The sequence below is a fragment of the Vigna radiata genome, chromosome 1 (assembly GCF_000741045.1).
Source record: "Vigna radiata var. radiata cultivar VC1973A chromosome 1, Vradiata_ver6, whole genome shotgun sequence".
In the NCBI taxonomy this organism is placed as follows: Eukaryota; Viridiplantae; Streptophyta; class Magnoliopsida; order Fabales; family Fabaceae; genus Vigna; species Vigna radiata.
Window position 1 is genome coordinate 19,244,770 of NC_028351.1, and position 26,790 is coordinate 19,271,559.

Consider the following 26,790-nt stretch of genomic DNA (forward strand, 5'->3'; position numbering starts at 1 on the left):
TGAAGAGCATCAAGAAATTGCAATTGATTGATACAGATGCTACATAGCCTCAAAAACACCTTCATTAAAGGATAACAACCCAAGCCATATGAAGATATTCAAGAAAGAGTGTGTGAGATGACTAATCTCCGTTTGAGATGAAGGTGTTTGAGATGACTAATCTCCGTTTAATAACCTTCTTTCTTTGAATAGAAATCAAACAAGCACAACATAATTTATTTGTGAACAGAAGAATGCCAAGATATTATGATCTCGTCATGAAGCCCTATTTATTTTTTCAATGCTCTCTTGTCTTGATGAAAAGAACACAGATTTTAGGTTCAGCCACTTCTGTGAATCCACGTCACAAAAACACCCTCCTGACAGTTCTTGCAGCAGCACGGGATATTAACTGTCTAATCAAGTTGGCTGGTAATTGAAGCAATTGCTGCTGGGATTCTGGTGGGAGCTGGCAACGACATAGATAATCATGATTCAGCAGCTATATATGTATATTGAAGAAAGGGACAGTGTGCTTAAGATTAAATAGAAGTAATTATAATAATATTCTAATGATTATTTTTTAAAGATTTTAAAAAAGTAGAAGTTGATTCATGTTTGCTGACAATGAAAACATTTTGAGAAGTTGTGAAATTACTTTTGATTATAACCAGATTTATGATTCTTTTCCGTTAATTTAAACAAACTACCCAATATCAAGGAGCAAAATTCCTTGACCTGTGACTTGTCCCGGCTAATGAAAAAATGGGGAAGTGGTTACAATTCTTAAATAAAAGGGTAAGGGCTAGATTTACCTCGAGAATGATAGAAAGAACAGGAAGAATGTCTTGAACGGATTCAACTTGATTTAAAACTGAAGAAAGCTCCTCCATGTACAGTATTTGATTCTTGTCAGGACGCGCCTGTCTGCTTCCCTACATGTCAAGTTCAAAAAACATTTACAAGATAAACAGCACAGTAAAATGATTACCCATTTACCATTCCAAGTTTAGTATATTTATTGATGAAAGCCTGACTTACATAGTCATGTATAATAAAACACGTAAAAACCAAAACAGATCATCATATTGGAAATTACAAACCAACAAGAAAACATCAATTCTGAAAATATGTTCGGCATTATGAGGGACGAAACAGGGCATTACTATCCTTGGTATGGTGTAACAAGTTTGCCTTTACGACTTATCCAGTGCATGTAAAATGAAAATGGAAAAGTATCATGTCTCTTAGAAAATAGCTTAACACATACATCTGCGGAAACCATTAGACGTGAGGATAAACATGCCCATTAAACAGTGTACTGCACAGAATTTGGAAACCGACTACTAGGGGAAAAGAGTCCAGTCATAGTGTGCGATCAAGCTCTTTCACACTCAACCATGGGTTATTCAATCATTCACATTCAAGACAACCGATGAGAAAACACTCTACAATCATTTAGGTGTGAAAAGTCACATCAACTCGGGTTGGAACACAAACCGAACAACAAAGGACTTTTTCCTTTGAGAAGTGGGAGGATAAGCACAATAGTGGTTTGATTAAGACTGTCCGTGTTCTAGGCCAACAAGGATGCAACTGGGGTTATATCGAATTATAGAGCACGGACAGCGACTGTAGGCTTGGTCATTGTGCCCAAGAGTAAAAAAAGCTGACATCCAAATTGAGTTTCCAAAAGAGACCAAGTTGAAAAAGTGAACAAGTCCCAGCAAGTTAAGATCACTGAGGTGGACTTGCTAAAGGAAGAGGTCGTTAGATTACAAGTTTGTGAGGCTGAATTCTCTGAGATGGGACAAGCTAAGGGAGGAGCTTTAAACTTGTAGATCAGTAATTTGAGTATCAGGCTATTACTTTCCTCACTAATGTTGTGTTCGTTTGAAAGGATGGTGTTGTTCAAGGTGATTTGGAAAGACGGATTAGAGTGAAGGGAGGAGATTTGAGGGATGCAAGGCTTGTTTCAGCTTCGCTGATGGGAAGAAATTTGCAATGATTCTATGTGAAAAACCCATTTTACCCCCCTGCTATCATTCAAAATGAGGCATGGCGTATTTGATTCCCATATTTGGTTCTAAGGGAGGTGGAATCGATTCTACCTTATGTAGAAAAAGGTGAAGAACTTGTAATCGGTAACGAGCATGGCATATTCAGTTCCAAGATAGATGTAACCGATTCCAAAGCTTTCTTATTCGATTCCAATGGAAGGTGCACTTCTTGTTTTGCTGTTTTCATGGCTTCTCATCCATTTACTTTGTTTTGCATGTGGTACGTGATCTAGGAACATGGAAGAAGGAACAGGAAGACAACCCAAATGGTGGTGGAGCTGAACTTGTAGAAATGGTGTTGTTGTTGAGTGCTGCTTCCATGCGGGTGTTCGTATTTCCAAAATGGAAGGAGAAAAAGGCTGGAGTTTGAACAAGGAAGAGTCTGCAAATGGCACCAGAAGTAGAAGGAACAGAGAGGGTGTAGGCTTTTCTCTCTTTTTAATCTTCAGAGGTAGAAATTATTAATACTTGAATACAACTCAACTCAGTTACTCTCTCTCTCTTTCATTTTAAAAAATAATTTTTATTTTTTTCTCTATAATAATTTTTACCATTAAATATATTATTAACAATTATTATTATATATTATTTTTACTACTAATGACATTAAGATAATTTTCAATTTTTACCAATTAAACCATTTTTCTTATCTATTATATTAATTAATTCTTACATTAATTTTCACAAACTTTACTTTCAAATCTATTCTCACCCACCTCTAAATCCCTTCAAAAAAGCAACGATTAACTTACTCTCAAATTTCCTCAAATCCATCAATTTCCTCTCTATCAAATCCATCATTCAATGAGAACAGAGCCTAAGAAAATAATTGCCTACTCAGACGGATAGCCTTTACATTGACTTGCCTACAGAATTGTCAGACTATATTACTTCCCACACTGAGAAAATAATTGCCAAATTGTAGGCTTACAGCCTTCACATTAATTTGCTTATAGAATTATCTCCCTCTACACATACGAGTGCATGGAGATGTCAAGTAGAAAATGCAAGGTTCTTAACCATCAATTGAACCATTTTTAGGTCAAGTTTTCTCACCTTAAAAATGTTTATGACCCCTGAATCTAAAATGTAACACTTTTCTTTTGGTTTTGATGATTATAAATTACATTAACTTTATGTTTCAACGTTTCACAAAAATAATGTGTTGAGTTACTAGTTTATTCTGAGAGGTAATAAAAACTCAAGTAGGCAATACATATTATAAAACTGAATTACCAACTACTATTTGTTGCAGGTGAAATCAATATCTGTTAGGGGTTGGATAGTTTATGAAAGAACGAAGAAAAAGAAGCCCAAGGCCCAAGTGGCTTAGTGGTGAGAAAAAGCGGGTAGTATGGGTATACAAAGAATAAAATAATATAATGTGATTAGACAAAGAAATTACATACTTTGTATAGTCAGGTCTCAACACCTGGTGAAAGGGGTTAGGCCCTCATCTTACACGTGTTCTCTTTTTCCATTTCAATGAATAATATACTCATTTATTTGATTCTTTCTGTTGTGCAAGAGTGCGTATCAGTGAGTGAGAGATACAGTTAGGATCCTATTCCTGGATTCCTAACAGAGTGGTCCGACCTGTCGGATTCCTAGCAAAGAGAGACCGGTGAAATAGAGGGAAGAAGCGAAGGACGTCTAAACGTGGTGGAGAACCACCTCGAGCCAATAGAGATTGCAGTAAATGGACTAGAAGCTAAGAACGTAGCGATAAGACAAGACTCGGCGGCCATTCGCCAGAATCTTCAGGAAATCATGCGGATATTAGGAAATCGCAATCGCGAACACGAAGGCGGATCGGATGGGAGTCAAGCATCGGTGAACGGAATGTGGAGGACGAGGAGAGAGGGGGAGAACGGAGGACGTGATGCGGATTGAACGGAAGCACAATTTAATTGGAGAAAGAAGGTGGAGCTTCCTGCATTTGATGGAGTGGATCCTCTGAACTGGATCAACTGGGCAAAGCGTTTCTTCGAGTTACAGGGAGTGACGGAGGAAGAGAAGGTCAACATCGCCTATGTCAGCATGGAAGGAAGCCCTGGCTATTGGTATCGGTTCTGGCGGGAAAAAGCGACAAACCGCACATGGGAAGGGCTAAAATGTGCGATGATCGGAAGATATGGGGAAAGGAACCGGGGCTTGATTTTTGAGAGGCTCATGACGAACCGTCAGACTGGGACGGTCGAGGAGTACATCAGAGACTTCGAGATTCTGGTGGGGCAAACCAGCGGAGTGACGGATGAACAACTCCTGGAGGACGTGAGAAATCGAGTGCGACCGCATGATTCATAAGAGCTCATGACGGCGATGCGAATCGCAAGAGATGTGGAGGTCGTCCTACCGAGAGCAGCTAAGATTTTGGGAGGAGGCACGAATCGACCATCGGTATCAGGGGGACGAACGTTGGGGACGATAATCCGAGTGGAACCCATGCGCAACCAGGAGGGACAGACGGCCAACATGGAGAACGTAGGCTCTGGGGGAAGAGAAGGAAACTCAGGACAATCTGTGGGGAGGGGTGCGAGTGCTACGGGAAGAGGAGTGTGAAACCTCCCTTATCACAAATATCTCAAAAGAAGGGAAGAGGGACATTGTTTCAGGTGTGGGGGGCAATTTGGCCCTGGTCACCGCTGTTCGGAACATAGTTTGAGGGTGTTGATTCTAATCAAGGATGAGGAGGAAGAACCCGGAGAAACCGAAGTGAAACTGGAACCCAAGAGGCTAGAATTATCCTTTTTCTCTACAGGAGGATTGACCCAACCGAGAACCATGAAACTTCAAGGAAGTTTAGGGGATAGGGTGGTGTTGATCATGGTTGACAGTGGCACTAGCCACAACTTTATATCCCAAGGGTTGGTTGAGGAGCTTCAACTGGAGGTAGACAAAGGCCAGACTCATTCGGACTGCTTAGGGGACAAACAGAGGAAACAAAACCACGGCTGTTGTAGAGGAGTAGTAATACATATGGGGGATGTCGAAGTTGTAGAGCAATATTATGTTTTCGATTTAGGAAGTGTAGACCTGATTCTGGGGGTGGAATGGTCGGCAAAGTTGGGGAAGTAGTGAATAATTGGGGCAATTTAACCATGAAGTTCCAACAAGGAGGACAGGAAGTGACGATCCGAGGGGATCCAACTTTGGCTAGGGAGATAATAGCACCAAAAGCGCTACTCAAAATCACAGAGGCAAGGCCCCATTAATATGCGCCCTTATAGATATCCCCACTTGTTGAAGGGAGAAATAGAAAAGCAGATGGAGGAAATGCTAAGAACAGGGATTATCCGACCTAGTACCAGCCCTTACTCTAGCCTAGTCATTCTGGTCAAGAAGATGGATGGGAGCTAGCGTTTCTGTATAGACTATCGGGCCCGTAATCGAGCCACAATACCTGATAAATTTCTCATCCCGGTAATAGAAGAGTTGCTTGATGAATTAGGGGGGGCGCAGTATTTCTCCAAGATAGATCTTAAAGCCGGCTACCACCAAATTAGGATGGGAAAGGAGGATGTCCACAAGACCGCCTTTAGGACACACCAAGGACACTACGAATTCTTGGTGATGCCCTTCGGGCTTACCAACGCCCAGCCATGTTTCAGAGTGCCATGAATTCCTTGTTGAGACAACATTTTAGACAATTTGTGTTAGTATTCTTTGACGATATTTTGGTCTATAGTAAGACTTGGAAAGAACATCTGGAGCATGTGAGATGTGTGTTGAATACTCTACTGCAGCATCAATGCGTGGCGAATCATAAGAAGTGAGTTTGGGAGAAAACATATTAGGTATCCAAAAAAGGGGTGGAAATGGATAAAGAAAAAGTGGAAGTTGTTCTGGGATGGAAGGAACCCAAAACCATATTAGGTATTTACTCAGGCCTTCCATGTTGAATGTGACGCGTCTAGAGTGGAGTGGGCACAGTTTTAATATAATTACTAAATCCCCACCCATATTTTTAACAAAAACCTATGTTTATCAGTCCCAAATTTGGAGAAAAAAAATATATATTTCTTCTGTTTTGCAATAATGAGGCCATTGGACCTATAACAACATGAACCTGTTATTTATTTTAGGAAATACAAAGAGCCAATTCTAAGGAAACAAATCCCTGTAGTTGTGGGATTGTTTTTAAATACACAATCCTAATTTTAATAGCAAGATACACATATACAATAAAGAATAAAATTATAATAAGGATAAAATGAAAAACTTCCTAAAATACATAATGAACAGCGTGGTTTTGACAATAAGCCTACTATTCATTGTCTTTAAAGGGAAGTCAGTAGTAAAAGAACAGCAGTTTTATAAGATAGCTTGAAATAGATTTTGGTATAGAGGCAAAAGAAGGCTTGGTTGTATTTTTTATTTTTTACACACTTTTTGATTATAGGTAAGATAATTAGTTTCTAGATTTGATATGATATAATGTGGTATGAAGCCCGAAGGGTTTTGACATGAGACATACTGAGGTCCTTGCTTCCTAGGTTTAAAACTTAAGGTAAAATGTCAAGTGGACCTCAAACTGAAATGCACATGATTATAAAATCCATACATATAATTCTCTTCAAATAAAATAAAAATCTTACTGTATTGAACTCTTCTTTTCTTCTAGCTCCTAACAGCAATAGCATAAGGCGTTGGAAGGTTCTCAAGTTGGTTATATCTTCATCAGTCAATACAGGGGAATAAAAGAAACCACTGAAGGGAACTCTGGCAGCAGCAGTCTCCAAGGTTGCTAGCCCAAGTGCATCTAAACCCTGAATATCGGTTTGAAAGCAAATTAGAAAACTTGCAGTAGGGAAGAAAACTAGAAATAATGAATGAAGGATCTAATGATGTAAAAAAAAGTAAACCAATCACCTGCGTGTTTTTTTTACCTAAAATGCATGAAAAGACAAATTTAAGTTTTTGCTAACTTGAAAAATTGATAAAAACATGATCATATGGTCCATTATTATTGTTTGTTTCCAAGAATGTAGACAACACACTGATAAACTGACAGTAAAGCAACAAAATACAAAAACAAAACATAAAGCTCAATGCTGGAGCTGAATTTCTATCCCAATGAAGTACTTTAATTTTCTTAGGTCCTTCATTTCAAACTAAACAACAAAATTTTCTTTCAAGATTTATTTCTCATGTTCATTATCTCATGCCATATCATCAACAAAGACCAAGAATAGAATAAGTTTGCCTTCTGGGGAATGTTTGATGAACAAGGTATGGTCACCTTGGCTTCGTTGATACCTCATGTGTTAGGTTTCTTGATGACAAAAAACCTAGATTCTATCTCAAAATAAACAATCACAAACAGAGAAATGAACCCTCACTGTAAGATATTAGTTTATTGAATGGAAAATACTGAAAACAATTAACAACCTTCGAGGGAAAACATTCCCTTCTACATAGGACAGTCCCTGTTTAGAAATAAAACATAACTGTCCTAACTGCCTTGTTTCTTTCTTCTACTATACACAATGCCAAACCTATCAGATTCTAACCGTCTCCATCTTTGCCACTAGAGCAAATGTCTCCTCATAATCAACATCATAAGTCTAAGTATATCCTTTAGCAACTAACCTTGATTTGCAGCGTCCTATTGAGCCATCACATTTGTACTAAGGCCACACTCTCTACAAGTTTTCCCACCAAAAATTAGGATACAACCACCACGTAACCCCTCCATACACCTAAAACAACTATTTATAAGGTCAGATACAGTTATAAAACATTACTATCCTAACTGCCTTGTTTCTTTCTTCTACTATACACAACGCCAAACCTATTAGATTCTAACAGTCTCCATCTTTGCCACTAAAGTAAATGTCTCCTCATCATCAACATCATAAGTCAAGGTACATCCTTTAGCAACTAACCTTGCTTTGTAGCATCCTAATGTGTCATCACATTTATACTTTACAATATAAATTCATTTGCATCCTATTGCCTTTCTATCCAGTGGTCTGTCAATAATTTCTCATGTATGATTCTTTTCTAGGGAACTCATCTCTTTATTCATGGCTTGACAAAGCAATACAACCATTTGTGTTCCTTAAGAACTCCAACCATCCTCCCCATGGCAGGATTCTAAAAATACATTGAGTGGGAAAGAAGTTATTGAACAATATAGGGAATGGGATTTTTTTAACGGAAATAAGATTATTATAAAGATTTTGAATATAAAGGGCATCTTTAAGACCGAGGAATAGCAAAAGAGAAACATTACCATGTCCAGTTATTGGGATGAGTCTCATTGGCAACAATAATGAGGTTAACAAAACGACAAACATATAATGTTAAAAGAGATGAATGAGGTGTAATATGTCTGTCACACCAGAGTCTAAAACCCTAGAATCCTTATATAAAATTTTAGAAACATTAAAAAAGAATTGAAGTTCTTACCAATCATGGTTAAAGAGCAACTATCTAAAGGTGGCTTACTGATAGACTCCATGAGAGATTTTAGAAGTTCAATTGCATCACATAATGCATGTATTCCTTCTTTAATTGAAGAGGATGAAGGAGTCTTAATTTGAAGTTAGAAGATCAGCGTTGCGTAATGGAGTTGTTAGGATAAAATAAATAACGGGGATTCCTTAGCCCCTCCTAAATGAAACAAAACAATAAGACAAAAAGCTCCAATGATAGCAGTGGTGACGTAGGAGTTGCAAGGGTGGCAATGAGGTAGGTGCGATAGTGTTTAAAAGTATATGAGAGGAGGAATAAAAGAAGAGGGCCGAACGATAATGGTAGAGGAGGGCTGAATGGTAATGTTGGAGGAGGGCTGAACGATAATGTTGAAGGAGGGATGACCGAAAATGGTAGAAGAGGGCTGAACGATGATGGTAGAGGTGGGCCGAACGATAATGGTAGAGGAGGGCCGAACAATAATGGTAGAGGAGGGCCGAATGATAATGTTGAAAGAGGGTCGAGCGAGAATGTTGAAGTAATATCCGAACACTAATGTTGTTAATACCAAACGGTGTCCGCTTGGGAGAAGAGAGAGTGTAGAACCGAACGGTAGAAAGTTTATGTAGGAGGAAATTCAATGGTGGGAAAGTTGGTTAGTTGTTAGTAGAGACAGAGAGTATAAATAATTACAAAATAGGGGGAGAGAGGTTTATCAGACATTTTTGCCATTTGGGTACAGGCTGGAATGATTTTTCAGTGGAGGAAGAGAAGCTTCCTTGGGAATACTTACTTGTAATTCTGTTTTCCATACTCTACAGGATTAATAAAAATACATATACAGGATTAATAAAAATACATATACATTCAGTAATATTCTATTGTTTGAGTGTTGCATGAGAAGCGAATCATCTGTTACGGTTCTTGTGTAAAGGAACCTAACAGATAGCTCCAACAAAAGCTCTGCACAGCTAAGACAAAGCTATGGCAAAAGTTTTGAAAAAAAATTTGGTGACAGCAAGTCCAGCGATGATCCGACAACAGTGTGGCTCTAGCATATAGCAGTTAATGGTGGGAAGTATTGGCATAACCACAAGTTGGGTACTCTTCCCACAACTCCAATAGTTAAAGAAAATGGGTGCACATTGGGCAACCCTAATAAGAACAGTAGACGGTAAAGGAAAATTGCAAAAGCAAGGCTCCCAAGATCCGAAGCTTTGATACTAACTTGAAAGATTAATTTAAAAGAAAAAAGGATTATTATTCAATTGATTTGAAATAATACATCAACCTCTATATATAGAGAATTCTAATCCTAAAGTAATGATTACAAAGAGACCTCTAGAACCTTCTAACAGCTTCTAACAACTTCTAGTAGTACACTTAATGTCCTACTAAAAAACAGCTTACAATAACAACAACAAAGTCTTATCCTTCTAGGTGAGTTAATCTATTTGGCATGGTTAAAAACCAAAGCCTCGTACAAATCCTACAACAGAAAATCAATACTCAATTGTCAGTAGGTGAGCTCAGTGACACCGCGATATGGACATTGTTACTAATATGTCGTATATCTTTAAATAATAACAAAATGCAGGAGTTGGCAATCAAATAGGAAAATGCTAACAGTAATTATTAAATACCCTATAAAATCATTAATCAATAAATTTTCAGACCATATTATATCCAACAATGTTGTTTCATATACCTCACTGCTATTTAGTGCTAATAAAAAACTAAGAGACTTACTTTAGCAAATTCTTGAACAATTATTTCCCTCACAAATTCACCCTGCAAAGATTTTCGCAAGATCCAGTTTAGAGGGGAGAAGTTACAGGTGGCAAAAATTATAACGTTAATCCATATTGAATAATAAGCACCTTTTCTGCCAGTGTAAAAGAAAGAATTTCCTTCATAACCATTCTCGAATCAGTGCCTTCAACTTGTTTTACTATGGCCTTTTCTGTTTTGGCACGGAGAGACTGTCATGAAACTCTATCAGGATGGTTTGAACATATAAAATTCATCAAGAAACGAGATTTACTAGGAAGGAATATCTTGCCAAAAATGCACAAGGTACTTTGAAGCATTCAGTGATACTAATATCTCCATAATATAGCTTGGTTCAACTCAGTAGGATGATTATAAAATAGGACCAAACTTTCCCACAGTACATTTGTAATGCCTGAACCAACATTATATAATACTAAATTGGAAATAAATGACAAAGTTAATAGGAAAGTTTCAACATATAATCTTTTTTATTCTTAAATCCTAAGCAATAACTAACAACTAGCACGACACCTTAGCAGATTTAACAAAAACCCTAATGATAACAATCAAGTACTTTGTTTAAACGGACTAGTGAATGGATGAAAATGCAGCTCTAAGATCAGAACTTAAAAGTATAATTTATATATTCTTTAAATAGGCTCATTTTTGTTAATCAATGACCCATACAATTGATCAATGACCCATTTAGTTTCTAAACAGGTTTATCAGACTGACTCTAGACGTTATTAATAATAAAAGTATGCCTTCATACCAAAAATAGTAAAAAAAAGTAAAGAAATTTAAAAGACAAGTTTACCTCTACCAGCAAAGACTCTAGACGGTCTATTCTAAAAACTCCATCCTGGAAAAATTATTATAATTAAAATAATGTGAGAAATGTTAGAAAATATTCCAACACTAATTACATCAAGTAGAAGCATTGATCATCACGATGTCAGGTGAGGTACCACAGATTAATCTTGGACTTCCCTCTTTCATGCTTACCTTGTAAAGAAGATTCTCCAAAGAAGATTTAAGCTGAGGAGAGCCATCAGTAAGTACTTTTCGGGCTATCCAAGGGTAAGTACTACCCAAAACTTTGTACTCAGGGTTAAAGCTGATTGCAATTCCTTCCAGTACAGCAAGGCTAAAGACAAAATATGGTTTAGAATTTTGAACAGTCATTATTGGTTGTGTTGTAGTAACCTGTGGAAAGAACTACCTTCTAATGACAAGCGAGAAGTATGAAGGTATTCTAAATTTGAATTTATACCTGGAAGAAAAAAGAAGAAAAAAAAATGACAGTTTGTCAAAGTCAAATATAGACTAGACAACCAACATCGGGAACACAAAAAAGCAGCAAGGAACAAAAATGACACTATTTAATAGACAGAGAATGTATAAGTAGTATAGGCAAAGGAGAAGTTATTGCTGCATGAGGTGACAGCTGTAACAGTTATAACTCCTAATTATAATCACTTAACTGAATGGACACCTGACAGCTAAAAGAATATATCTAAACAACAAAATTAGAGAGTTGATTATTTCTTATGTTCTCCTACAGTCATGAATTATGGTTTTCTGAGTTCAAAATATTTATTTATATTATAATTTAGTACATTGCATCAGTATAGCCTGTTGGATTTGAGTTAAAAAATTGTTTAAACCATAGTTTGCAAATTGAAATAAGTATTGGCCATAAATATCCCTTTTACAGACAACTTTGCAATCTAGATGATATTTGTTAGAATATTGAAAATCGGTAATATGCAGACCTTCCATATGAAAATGAATATGGTAGATTCAACAGTTATATATCTAATGCATCAACCATTAACAAAGAGCTTACATGGTGGTTCCTAAGTTTCCTAAAAGGTCTCCAAAGCTGATATTACGAACTCCTTTGGCAACAGCATTTTGGAAGACCCCTACCAAGAACAGATGCAAGTGACAAAATTAACAATTATAATCTCTACAAAGAGGAACATCACCTACAGCATAGTCACAAACTGTCTAAAATTCAACTAAACAAAACAAAGCAAAAACCTGTCAAAGCCTTTGTAACAGCTTCTCTGTCTGCAGTTGGTGGAAGAAGCCTGATAAAATTTACAAGCATTGATATCTTACTTCAATAACAATAGTCACTTTAATAACTTCAAGGGAACATAAATAAATATAAATACCCAAGAGTGACAAAGTCCTTAGCCAATGCATCAAAATCACGGTTTACAAGATGTAAACACGCTTCCATGAATCCATCGCGTAATTCTTGCGTGAACTCCCCTGTCATACCAAAATCTAGAGCAGAAGAAGAGAAAGAATACACCATTAAATCAAAGAAATGATCTACTGATTCCAAGAGTTTGGCTTGTTTCTATCATTAAATCTCTGAAATAAGACAAATTTGTTTAAACATTAACCAAAAAGCCAAAGGATTTGAAATATTAAATACTTAATCTTCAATTACCCAAATAAGCTAATTTGCCATCATATGTTCGAAGAAGATTTCCTGGGTGTGGATCTGCATGATAGAACCCACACTCAAGAAGTTGATTGAATGAGCAATAAACTCCTACCTAATCATCAACAAGAAATACAAAACATGATTAGCATGGTGATGCAAAATCTAAGAATTTTACAAGTTAGAAAATATAGAATAACGTGCTTTTGATGCTAGTTTCATAAATGACCTCAATCAAGTAGAGATCCTTCACTTCAGACAATTTTTCCCCCTGCAATACATAGACTATAGTAAGATAATAAATCAGCCGAGGTCTAAATTGTTTCAGTGGGCAACAAAATAGAATATGTAGAGAAAAAATTGCCCCACGTGCCTTAACTTGTTTTCAAGGGAGAGACACTTGAGGCATATATCCAAGAACTAAACGTCAAAACTTGAAATGCACATCACATCATTTAGGAAGGAGTTGACAATATAACCATTTCTCTATGTACGTATCAAGTGTTCATGCCCAAGTCATCACAAAAGGATATTTCGGATATTTCCTAATGTCAAAGTTGCTCATCTCATTGAGATATGTAATGAAATTAACTATGTATCTTGTTTATACAAATACTGAACTATTATAGCCAGGATACAGAAAACAGATGACAAATCATAAGATACCTCAATCCACTCCATAACTAGGACCTTGCGAGTTGTGTATTCCATATACATTAAAGGAACCACCACATCTTGTATGGAACCATATAAATTCCTGTATACACAGAACAGATAAGCAATCAATAACCATAGTAATGGCTAAATAAAAAAACAAGAGGTACATCAAATTTGCATCCCTAGGAAAGACGTCCATTGAGAAAAGCCAAGTCTCGTGCTGACTAGAATTAGTGCTACGTTAGTGTATATAAGAGGGGGCAACCCTAATCCTATGAACTGGATTTTACGGTTGAATTACCCACATTTTAAGATGGCATCAGATCTGTTATTGGTTTACTTAGTATATTAATATGCACCAAACCCAACTGTGTTGAGTGTAAGGGAGTATATTAAGAAAAACTCTAGTTTCACATTGACTATTGATAATTCCAACACAATGCATATAAGTGAAGGCATCCCTTATCCTATGAGCTAGCTTTTAAGGGTTCAGGTAGGCCCAAACCCACAATCTAAGAGCTTATGTAATCATGCTAAAACAAAATTCCTGCAATACCTTTGATCATTTCAACTTCCGAAACCAGAAATCTATATCAAGAGAATAAAATAGAAAAGAGAAAAAAGAGTTTCAACTTATGACACCAAGTTTGAGTAGAATATGCGCTAAGGTCTATAATTATGACAAGAACCAGACCTTAATCACGTGCTTTCATACCATACATCAAAATACAATTCAGGAAATACAGTCAGAGTCAGAGTGAAGAGAAAATTATGAGGCCATTTATTAAGAGATAGGATACAAGAGAGCAAGCTTTTGTAGCAATCATTATTACACATTGCTGAGTTAGCAAATTAATTGTAACAGAGTGGGAATTATACTGAAAAGTAAAGTCAACTATTTTCTCTAATAATACAAACTGAGACCATAAGTAATCTTTTTCAAAAGTCTCATTCACATTCACTTGCCTGAACTTGATACCATTGCTTGCTTCGTTATTGTAGTCCATCTCCTGCATTCAAGGTGATTTACCTGTATTCAATTTGAATTTCTAAGAGTTTTATTTTTCAAACATTATATATGAAAATAATTGGTTGATATCATTTTGCCTTACAAAACATTGATCAATATTCGAAATATAAAAAATATCTAAAGATATTAATTAAGAATATTTTAAAGTAATTAGATGATATCTGTTGGAAGTTCCACATCGACTAGAGATAAGGGTCAATTCATAGTATATAAGTGGGTGCAAACCTCACCTTACAAGCCGGTTTTGTGGGGTTGAGTTAGGTTTAAAATCCACTTCTAACATGGTATCAAAGCCATCGTTAAAGCCTATCCTAGCGATATTTGTTGTTTGTTGGGCATATTGTTCCACCCACTATCGGACTGCTATCGAACCACCCATTAATGTCTAGTCCCACGCTCAAGATGTATATACCTCGACGTAAGGGAGGTGTCTTGGAAGTCCCACATTGACTAGAGATAAGGGCCAATTCATAGTATATAAGTAGGTGCAAACCTCACCTTACAAGCTGGTTTTGTGGGGTTGAGTTAGGCTTAAAGTCCACTTCTAACAATCTCTTACGATTTATTTTTCTTTTATATTTTGATTTATTTCCTAATTCAATTAGGATCTTCAAAATTATAAGAAATTTATTAGAATATGTTGTAAATAGAGGATTATTAGGAAAAAAATATCATCAATATCTTAATAGTGATTAAAAGTGTTAGAACGAAATTAGTTGTTGCAGATTTCTAGGGAATTAAGCGTTACATAATTTGGGTTTGTAAACTTTAAAAGTCTCTCTATGGTTTGAAGCAATCTCCTCGGCTTGGTTTGGTCATTTTAGTTCAATCTTGATAAAGTTTGGCATGACCAGGTGCGAGGCTGATCATTTTGTCTTCTCTTTTCACTCCTCTTCTGGCAAGTGCATTTACCTTGTTTATGTTGATGACATTGTCATCAGAGGTGACATGAGACTGGGATTCGACAACTCAAAGAGCACCTTTCACAACAATTTCATACTAAAAATCTGAGCCCTCTAAAATATTTCTTAGCCATTGAAGTTGCTTAATCTACTTCTGGAATTGTCATTAATCAACATAAGTATGCCCTGGAAATTGTTACTGAAACTGCAATGCTTGATTTTCATCCTTGTTATACTCTTATGGATCCTAATATCAAGCTTCTTCCAAGTTAGGGAGAGCCATTGAAAGACCTGGAAAGATATCGTCGCCTGATAGGCAGACTCAACTATCTCACTATCACCAAACCTGACATCACTTTTGCAATTAATGTGATAAGCCAATTTCTGAATGCACCTTGTGATAGCCTGATAGAGGAATAAAAGTGTATGTAAGGAGAAATAAAGGCGGGAAGGGAAATTAAGAGGGAATGTCTGTTAGAAGTTTGTTAGAGGGGAAAGGGAGTATAAATAGTAGTAGAATAAGTGGAGAGAGGTTTTATCATATATTTTACACAAAAGGGAATAGACTGGACATTTTCCAGTGGAGGAAGGGAGGCTTCCTTGGGTATACTTACTTGTAGTTCTGTTTTACACAATCTACAAAATTAATGAAATACACATACATTCACTATTTTGTTGTTGTTTGAGTGCTGAGAGAAAGGTGAGCTAACTGTTGAGGTTCTCTGCATAAAAGAACTCAACAAATTAGGTCCGACCTGCCGGATCCAGATCGGAGGAGTAAACGATGGAGAACAGGATGAATGCACTGGAGGGAAGATTCGGTTCCATGGAAGGAAGGTTCGATTCCATGGAAGGAAGATTCGAGTCCATGGAAACCATGTTGGAGGAGATTCGATCGGAGATGAGGGGAAGGACTCGAAATGAGAATCGCAACCGTGGAAGACAAATTATTAATCGCGAACGTGAGAGAAGAAGGAACCAGGTGAGGAGTTCGGAGGGCAATCATTCGATTAATGGAAGTCGGGAGACAGAGGAGGATGAATCGGAGGATGAATAGGAGGAAGAAGGCGAGGACGTTCAAAAGAGTTGGATGAAGAGAGTGGAATTACCTACTTTCGAAGGGATCGATCCGACGGGATGGATCATGAGAACAGAGAAGTTCTTTGAAATATGAGTGTAACAGAAAAGGAGAAAATGAAACTGGTGTACATCTGCATGGAAGGGGAAGCGAACTACTGGTTTCGCTTTTGGCAGAAGAAGGTTAAGAAGCATACCTGGGCAACATTAACGGAGGCGATGGTCAGGAGATTCGGAGATAGACACCGAGGAACGATCTTCGAAAAATTAGCAACGGTGAGACAACGGGCATCGGTGGCAGAATATGTGCGGGAGTTTGAAATCCTAGTGGCTCAGGCGGATGATGTGACGGAGGAACAGTTGTTGGGGTATTTCTTTGCGGGACTCCAAGAAGAATTAAGGGATCTTGTCCGACCATACATTCCTCGCGACCTGTTAATCGCGATGGAAAGGGCACGAGACATGGAGCAATCAGGGTTGGTATCGAAAGTGACCAAAGGAGGCACGGTGAGTAAAGGAGGACCAACATGGGGGAAGTACGCAGCTAGTGGAGGAACGGTAGCTAGAACGGAGATATATCGGGGAACAACAAAGGGACGCACGAGCAGCGACGGAGGTATGGGTCAGAAGAAAGAGGCAACAACCAGAACCGCCGGTCCGAAGGTCGAAAGTACGTCAGGGGGTGGCGGGCCGAATCGCGGAGTGCAAACACTGCCATATCCAGAATACCTCAAGAGGCGAGACGAGGGCTATTGTTTTCACTGTGGCAGACCTTATAGTCCTAGGCATCGTTGCGCAGAGAGGAGTCTCAAGGTGATGATTATGGGTGTCGACGACGACGCGGAGGATGCGGAAACGAGAGAGGAGGCACAGCAGCTTTGCATGGAGCTGTCGGTGTATTCAGCCGGGGGGTAACGCAATCTAACACCATGAAGCTGGCCGGATGGGTTCGAGACCGGAGGATCGTCGTGCTGATCGACAGCAGGGCGAGTCACAATTTTATCTCGGCCCACTTGGTAGACAAACTGCGGTTAGAGAAGGAGTCGACGCCCCCCTATCAGGTATGTTTGGGAGATGGCCAGAGAAAGGAGACACAAGGGTGTTGCAGAGGGCTGTCAGTGAAGCTGGAGGGAGCGGAAGTGCGAGAGGATTTCTATATATTTGAGTTAGGTGGAGTGGATGTAGTGCTGGGAGTGGCGTGGTTGGCAAAATTGGGAGAGATAATGGTGGATTGGAAGAAGATGACATTAAAGTATGGGTCGGCAAATGCTGAGGTGGTGATAAGGGGGGACAGCTCATTAATGAAAAAAATCATTACCCCTGAAATGCTGCAAAAGGAAGCTGAGATAGAGACACTGGCGGTGGTATGGGGTCTGAATAAAGCTGAAACAGCAGAGGGATAGCTAAGGGAAAAAGACTTAACCCCCATGCAAAAACAAAATTTAAATGAAATTTTGTAGGAATTTGGGGTGGTGTTCCAGGAAGTGCAGGGACTTCCTCCTGTCAGGCGGGTTGATCACCAGATAACCCTTAAAGAGGGCACCGAACTTGTAAATGTAAGGCCGTATAGATATCCTCACCTGATGAAAGCTGAAATAGAAAGACAGGTGCAAGAGATGATGGGCTTGGGCATTATCAGGCCCAGTAACAGCCCATATTCTAATCCGGTTATTTTAGTTATAAAAAAAGATGGGAGCTGGCGTTTTTGTATTGATTACAGAGCTCTAAACAGAGTTACCATACCAAAAAAATACCCCATTCCCGTGATTGAAGAACTACTAGATGAACTTCATGGAGCAGATTTTTTTTCCAAGGTGGACCTTAAAGCGGGGTACCACCAAATACGGATGAAGGAAGAAGACGTCCCAAAAACAGCGTTTCGGACTCATGTGGGACATTACGAATTCCTCGTAATGCCTTTCGGCCTCACGAACGCTCCGACCACTTTCCAAGATATGATGAATTCATTGCTGAGACCTTTCTTGAGGAAGAGCGTGTTGGTCTTCTTTGATGACATCCTTGTGTACAGCAAATCTTGGGAAGCTCATGAAGATCACCTCAGACAAGTGATGGAGGTGCTGCGGCAGCATCAGTTGTTTGCGAAGAAGAAATTCGAGTTTGGTAAGAGACAGATTCGTTATTTGGGCCATATGATATCAAAGCAAGGAGTAGAGATGGATGGCGAGAAGGTGTCAGCGGTGACTGATTGGCCGGCGCCCAGATGTGTCAAAGAGCTGAGAGGTTTCTTAGGACTCACAAGTTACTATAGAAGATTTGTGAAAGATTATGGGAAAATCGCGAGGCCTCTCACAGATCTCTTGAAAAAAGGGAAGTTCGAGTGGACGGTAACGGTCACTACTGCTCCGGTACTAGCTCTGCCTGATTTTTCACAGGCATTTCAAGTGGAATGTGATGCTTCCGGGAAGGGCATAGGAGTTGTACTGTCTCAAAACAAGAAACCCATAGCTTATTACAGCAAGGCGTTGTCAGAAGGTTCATTGGGCAAGTCAGTGTATGAGAAGGAGTTGATGGCACTGGTGCTGGCCATTCAACAGTGGCGTCCGTATCTACTAGGAAGGCGCTTCAGTGTATTTATAGACCAGAAAAGCCTAAAACATTTGTTGGAACAATGGATAACAACTCAAAACCAGCAGAATTGGCTAACGGGAGCTTCAAACAGAGCGGCCGATGGATTGTCTAGAAAAGGTGAAGATGGGGGAGAAGTGGATAAGATGCTGCAAGGGATATCCAGGCCATATTGGCCTGATTTTCAAGAGCTGATGGAGGAAGTAGAGAATGATGAAGGGCTGGAAAAAATAGTGGAAGAGATAAAGCAGGATCCGGATTCCCATCCCGCTTACACCATGGAGAACGAGAGATTACAATTTAAAGGACGGCTCGTGCTTTCTGAGAAGTCTGAATGGATACCCAAGCTTTTAGTAGAATTCCATGATTCGACTATAAGAGGCCATTCGGGGGTATATCGAACGTATAGGAGACTCGCTCAGGCTTTTCACTGGAAGGGTATGAAGAAGAGGGTGACAGATTATGTGGCTGCCTGTTTGATCTGTCAGCAACACAAATATATGGCATCATCTCCCCAGGGGCTTCTACAACCATTGTCAATCCCCAAGGCAATTTGGGAAGAAGTATGGATTTTATGGTTAAATTGCCAAAATCCCAGGGGTTCGACACGATAATGGTGGTGGTGGANAGGTTGAGCAAATATGGGCACTTCATTCCCGTCAAGCATCCTTATACAACAAAGGTAAATGCAGAAATTTTCGTAAGAGAGGTGGTGCACCTGCATGGGATACCCGTATCAATTGTTAGCGACCGGGATCCTCTCTTCATTAGCACTTTTTGGAAGGAGCTATTTCGAATTCAGGGCACCAAATTGAGAATGAGTACTGCATATCATCCAGAAACGGATGGCCAAACTGAGGTATTGAATAGGATACTGGAGACCTATTTACGGTGTTTTTGTTCAGAACAACCGAAGGCATGGCACACCGTGTTAGCATGAGCTGAATACTGGTAGAATACCAGCTATCAGGGAGCAGCAAAATGCACTCCTTTTGAGACGGTTTATGGCAGACCCCCGCCAACACTAAACAAATTTGTTCCAGGAGAAACATTGGTAGAAGCGGTGGCACAGGACTTACAAACGCGAGATGAAGCTCTCAAGCAATTGCAACATCATTTAACTAGAGCACAAGAGAGGATGGTGCAGTATGTGAATAGGAAGAGGAAGGAGTCTAATGTGAAAGAAGGAGATTGGGTCTTCCTTAAGATAAGACCCCATAGACAAGTGTCAATGCCAACCAAGTTGCACCCCAAGCTGTCTGCTCGTTATTACGAACCTTTTTTGGTTGAAAAGCAAGTGGGTCCAGTGGCTTTTAAATTGCAGCTGCCAGAAACAGCCAAAATACACCCGGTTTTTCATGTGTCACAATTGAAGAAAGTTGTAGGGGAGAATAAGGTGGAAAGGGAATTGCCGGAAGAATTACAGGTGCAAGGTCCATTATATAAACCTTTGAAGGTATTATAGAGGCGAGACAGAGATAAATAAGGAGAAGAGGTGTCCCAAGTTCTGATCCAGTGGCAAGAGGGTGGAGTAGAAGGAGCAACTTGGGAAGAGGAGGGGTACATCAAACAACAGTTTCCGAATTTCAACCTTGAGGACAAGGTTGCTGAGATGGAGGGGGGTATTGATAGAGGAATAAAAGTGTATNTAAGGAGAAATAAAGGCGGGAAGGGAAATTAAGAGGGAATGTCTGTTAGAAGTTTGTTAGAGGGGAAAGGGAGTATAAATAGTAGTAGAATAAGTGGAGAGAGGTTTTATCAGATATTTTACACAAAAGGGAATAGAATGGACATTTTCCAGTGGAGGAAGGGAGGCTTCCTTAGGTATACTTACTTGTAATTATGTTTTACACAATCTACAGAATTAATGAAATACACATACATTCACTATTCTGTTGTTGTTTGAGTGCTGAGAGAGAGGTGAGCTAACTGTTGAGGTTCTCTGCATAAAAGAACTCAACATAGCCATTGGGATGTTGTCACAAGTATTCTTCGATACATAAAAAATGGTCCAAGACGAGAATTATTGTATGAAGACAAAGGCAGTTAAGATCCCTTGTTACTTTGATGCGGATTGTGCAAGATCACCATCAGATAGAAGATCCAATTCTAGATACTATGTTCTTATTGGAGGAAACCTTATCTCATGGAGAAGCGAGAAGCAAGAAGCAAAACGTAGCTACTAGATCTAGTGCAGAAGCAGAATATCGTGCAATGGCAGCAACCACTTGTGAACTTATGTGGCTTAGGCAACTACTTCTACAACTAAAACTAGAAGACGTCCACGAAACAAGGCTTATTTGTGACAATCAAGTTGCACTTCACATTGCATCAAACCCAATTTTCCATAAAAGAACCAAACACATTGAAATTGATTGTCACTTTATTGGAGAAAAGGTGCTCTCAAGAGAAATCACTACTAATTTTGTCAACTCTAGCAATCAGTTGGCTTACATGTTCACCAAGTCCCTTAGAGGCCCTTGGATTGAGTACATTTGTAAGAAGCTTGGTATATATGACATATATGTTCTAACTTGAGGGGGAGTGTTAGAATGCAATTAGCTGTTACAAATTTCTAGAGAATTAGGTGTTACATAATTTAGGAAATTAGGATGATTGATTCCTAATTATTAAGTGTATTTATTATAATTGATTTTGTATTATGCTATAAATACATATTGTGTGTTCTACATTAGACACAATTCATTCTGAACATATACAATTCTATAAAAAGAAAACATCTTTAGAGTTTTCCTATTTATTTCAACAAATTTTTATTTCCTTGTTTTAAAGAGTTTGATTGTTACATATAAAGGTGATGAGAATGTAATTACTGTGATTGTAATCAACAAAATAGTTCTTTATTTTCTTCCGTAGTTCAAATTGGTATCAGAGTTCCCAATCTTGGGAGTCCAATTGCCACGACAATATAAAAAGTTGCCACTATCCATCATAAGCCAGCAAGCAACATCAAAAGCATGGACAAGTTTCCAAATCATTACAGAAGACTTCAACATCAATCATTCAACCTTATCAAATTCTTGTTCCCTCATTAGTTTACCAAATAGTTTGTTCAGTCTTTCAATGTGATATATGTCAACTGTCAAAGCCTCATCATGCCTTCTATCCCATATGTGGTAAAAGAAGTGTTGAGACTTTTAGAATAAACAGTCTTCAATCCGATTTATTGTAAGGTGCTATGTGTTTTGTATTAGACCTAGTTCCTAGATGTATCTCTTCATTTCACTCTCATAAGTTGTATACTAGAATATGATTTTTAGCAATATCATATAATTTATTTATTGTCATCAGCTTGTATAAAATAAAACTTGTTGTGTAGTCCAAAGACAATTTTGGCATCTCTTTCAACAAACAATTTTAATCAAAAAAGGGGAAGAAAGAATGATGTAAAATTATTTGACTTTGAAACTGATAGGATAATGATTGTATTGTTAGGAGGAAACCTATAAAAGAAATAGGTTGTTAAGGGGGTTGTGAGTTAGGGAAAGGTTTCCGGTGGAAGCCTTTATATAGTTGAAGGGGCCTGATGTGAAGGGAGCTTTTGGATGTTTGCTAGGATTTTGGACAGGATCTTTTCTATCTTGTGTGAGGGGAAGCGGAGTCCTTGGATAATCTTTTGTGTGTATCAATTGAATACAATCAATAACACAAGGTATTTTCAATGTATTCTCCAACCCCATTACTTTTCTTTGGTTCCTTCAAGTAAGAAACCTAACAGAAAAAGTGTTGACTTGCATTTTAACTTCAATTACAATCACAACTTAGAGATAAAAGCTTCAGATATATTAAGGGCTATTTGGTTTGAGAAAATGCTTTATGTTTTCATCTTCTATTTTCAATATTAGTAATCACTTAGTTTTCAAGTTCCTTTCTGTTTCAATAAGTTCGTATAAGAAATAGTGAAAACAATTTCATATTATTGTGTAATATACTGATAGATACCTAAGAAGAGAATAATAGAGGCCTGGTAATGCTAAAGAAGAAAGGACTTTCTAGATTAATGAAGCATGATTAGCAACAAAGGATACTTCCTTGATCCAGAAAGTCCTTTCCTCTTTACACTTTCTAGCCCTCATTCATATTCTTCTTAGTTCTCTACCAAATGCAATCACGCATACTCTATCTAGAACATCATTATGGTGAAAATACAAAAAAAGAATGCATACCCGGAAAAGACTTGATGCCCACTCATCAACAAGTGCCTGCATATATAGGAATCCATGCTTAATAAACCAATGCAATACAGAACTTCAAAATATAACAAACTCATGCAGATAGATACAAGATTGAAGGATAAAATACAGGCAATATGAACTATGCCTCACTACCCCCCAAAACTGAGTTCACAGAAAAATAAATAACTCCATATCAACTGATCTAGAATTTGAGACATCGGTATAACCATTTTGGTGTTAATAGAATCAAAATTCTTACATTCCATAAATTAAACTTAGTCATATACTACAACTTCACCTGAAGATCTGTATTAAATTTGCCAGCTCTCCGAACCAATCCAGCCATAAAACGCAGGATTAATATGTCAAGGGAAATTGCTGCTTGAACTCCTGGTCTTTGGACTTTAACAGCAACAACCTGTCCTGATTTGCGAAGCCTAGCTTGATAAACCTATGCTTCAGAGACAGGTATTCCAAGTTTAAGAAAACAAAATCTAAAATTAAGAATTACATACACGTTCACAGAATATCTGCAATCGTTAGAAAAAAAAAAAAAAAAGTTGTCAAAATGGCCAAATAAATGAACCTGCCCAAGGGATGCTGCAGCTACAGGCTCAGGTGAAATCTCAGAGAAAAGTTCTACCAAAGATAAACCAAGTTCTTGTTCTATCATACTAAACGCAACTTCAGAGGAAAATGGATTTATTCGATCTTGTAGCAATGAGAGTTCATCTAGATATGATGGTGGTATCAAATCCTACAAGGAAAACTTCGTTCAAATTGCATATCTTAATGACAGTCACTGTAAATTAAAGTGCGTGATATTAACAGAAAATGAGCATAAAATTAAATTTCAACATAATTCCCATGTACAAATTAGAAACTGCATTTAAATACTAATTCTTAATTGGTAAACAAATTTGGAATACAATAATAATGTTCAAATAATTGACAGAATATTACACCTGTTCCATTCACAAACCTGTAAATCAACCACATCTAACACAAGATCAGATCATCATATGTAATACTTTTAGGTATCTGTGTTTAAGGCCTTGATTCAATATTGAGAAGGTTTGAACTACAAAAAACTTGAGAAAACGGCATTCTAAATGTTTAATTAACTTTCGCTTAATTCTATTTTATTTTCACATTCCCCTTATGTGTGTCCTAAAGGAACTGAAAACATACCCAATGAAAGAAAAAAAAAAAGCATCCTTAATGATGTTACATTGCATGTAGTCTTCATCATCAGTGGTAAAAATTAATAGGAATCTTGACTGCTGGTTATGCTGCGTATAGTTTTAATAGTCTTAAACTGCATAATGAGGATGGAAGTGTAAAGCTTTATCACCAACAAGTAAAACACAGTTTTCATTAAATTCCTTCACCTATAGTACTCTTTTAAGTGGCAATTGAAATCTAATAACAGGAAAGAGTTAGAAGAAGGGTCACAGAGATGAGAAAAAACAAAAAGAACATGGCATAAGTTTTAATGTGACAGATAAAAATAAACTTACAGCACGAGATGATATAGCCTGGGCAATTTTGATATATGCCTGCAAGAAAGTAATATAAAATAGCAATTAAAACATAATATATTTTGGCTTATGGTCGTGCTGATTTAACAAAAACAAATACTAAACTAAATTATAATTCATCTTATGCATCAATATAGTATTCATCCATTTGTTATTAGTAATATTCAAGACTCACTTTAGTCTTTAAAGTCTATATTCCCCTATACCAACCTAGAATAGGAAACTTTTCCATACCGAAGAGGATGGAGTAAGAGATGAAGGGAACTTACGGAGATTCCCTGACATTTTAAAAGTACTGTTGAGGTGTCACAACAGATAGCTCTAGGATAGAAAGAAAAAAAAGGTTCAAATTTATCAGATTTAAGTAAGCAAAGTTCAAATGACATTATCAGAAAGACCTCCTAGTTAAGAGGAGCAATATCTAGGAATTAAAAGCTTTGATTCATTCAGTCCGACTATTGAACAAGTTACAAGAGAAAAAAAATAAGATACCTAAGAAAGATAAAGATATAAGTTGGGACAGAGAGGGGAAAAAGGGATGTGGGAAATTATGGTAAGGAACAATTTGTTAACCCAAAAAGCTGAGGATAAAAAATCCATGACAAAAATAATAAAAACAGATAGGAAACAAATTCACAACTACTGTCACAAAATTTATCAATCTGGAAGAATGAATAGGTCAATAGCATCAATGACCCTTGCTATTACGCCATTTCTCAATTCAAAAGTGCCAAAGTTCAAAGACAAAAATGGCAAGGTAAAGAAAAAAAATTCAACCCTACTAAAAAAATAACCAGCATTACATACCGGCCCAAGCTCTACCAATATTTTCCTTAGCTCTGCAGCTCTAACCTGCAAAACGAAAGAACAAATAAATAAATAAAAGTACTTTTTTCCAATACAAATCTTCACTTAGGCCTTATTTGAATATACTTCTTTGTAAACACTTACAAGAAAAGAAAATAAGAAGATAGAACTAAATAAATTTTTACCATAAACTGCAATCAAATTTCGCACTCAACATTTATAAAAGCTCTACTATAACTTATTATGAGAGAAGTTCAATTCATTTTAAGTTTTTTTCTACTCTATAACTGCATATGAAAAGTTACTCTAAACATAGTCTTATTCCGTAGGTTTCAAAAAGAAACCTCCACCATAAAATATATGCTCAATTCCAGCAACACAAACCGGTTCATACAAAGTTTATTGAGAAGTGAATTTTAAAGCCTCAGCCAACTTCACAGAATCAAAATCGGCTTGTGAAATTTGTACCCATTTATATATTCTAAATTGGCCTTAAGTTTTTACATCCTTTTATATACTCTAACCTTTTATATACTCTAAACTGCCCTCGATGTAATCCTTTCACTTAAGTCCTACTTTACCACTATAACAACACACCATTTCTTATAAATTAGTATAAGACTCATTACTCCAATAAATAAAAAAACGAAACCACAACCTCCGAACGTGAATTCACAAGCACAATAAAAAGAGCGTAACGAAACCTGAAACATTGTCTCGGAGCGGTCCAAGAGGGAGTCGATGTAACGCAGACCAAACCACTTCCCGAACGCGAGCCCGGTCTGTACCAACCGGCGAGCCACAAGTAGAGGCTTCCGCCCATAAATGGCTGCGATTTTCGAAATCCGGTATTCCGCCAGCGAATCCGCCTCTGTCGCGCTCAGCTCGAACAGGTACCCCGACTTCGCGGTGAACTCGTCGCCACCGGAGGCCGCGGCAGCGCACTGGACGGCGCGGCGAGGAGCGAAGTGCCTCCGAAGAGGAGGAAACCGAACCGAACGGTTCGAAATGAGAGAGGGAAAGGGAGAAAGAGAAAGCACGGGATGGAGTAGCATGCTTTCTTTCGTTTGGATTGTTTGTTTGTATTCACAGTTTCAGAATTCGAGCCGTTCGTTGTTGTGGTTGGAGTGAAGACTGGAAGAATTTTGCATGCAAATTTGGTTTGATGTTTGGTAGTGTCAATGTGTTATGGTTTTGAGATGTGCAGTTTTGGAATTTTGGTGACCTCAAGTTTCTTTTCTTTTTGTACTTAACGATTCTCTTGTGGTCATTGTGTTTTCTTCGTGTTTATCCATATAAAC

At 37.9% G+C, this 26,790-nt stretch overlaps 1 protein-coding gene across 1 annotated transcript; it reads right to left on the reverse strand.

Annotated features, from left to right (window-relative positions):
* On the reverse strand, nucleotides 1-26,790 carry LOC106771361 (uncharacterized aarF domain-containing protein kinase At1g71810, chloroplastic). The gene is made up of 21 exons (XM_014657334.2): nucleotides 26,194-26,790; nucleotides 25,490-25,534; nucleotides 24,662-24,700; nucleotides 23,728-23,898; nucleotides 23,440-23,592; nucleotides 23,133-23,168; nucleotides 14,317-14,360; nucleotides 13,360-13,450; nucleotides 12,923-12,964; nucleotides 12,700-12,808; nucleotides 12,416-12,530; nucleotides 12,279-12,328; nucleotides 12,082-12,160; nucleotides 11,455-11,505; nucleotides 11,238-11,379; nucleotides 11,050-11,094; nucleotides 10,340-10,441; nucleotides 10,209-10,250; nucleotides 6,638-6,808; nucleotides 795-914; nucleotides 1-448 (listed from the first exon to the last, which is right to left on the reverse strand). The coding sequence occupies exons 1-21, from the start codon at nucleotides 26,542-26,544 to the stop codon at nucleotides 344-346; spliced, it is 2,103 nt and encodes a 700-aa protein (XP_014512820.1). The 5' UTR covers nucleotides 26,545-26,790; the 3' UTR covers nucleotides 1-343.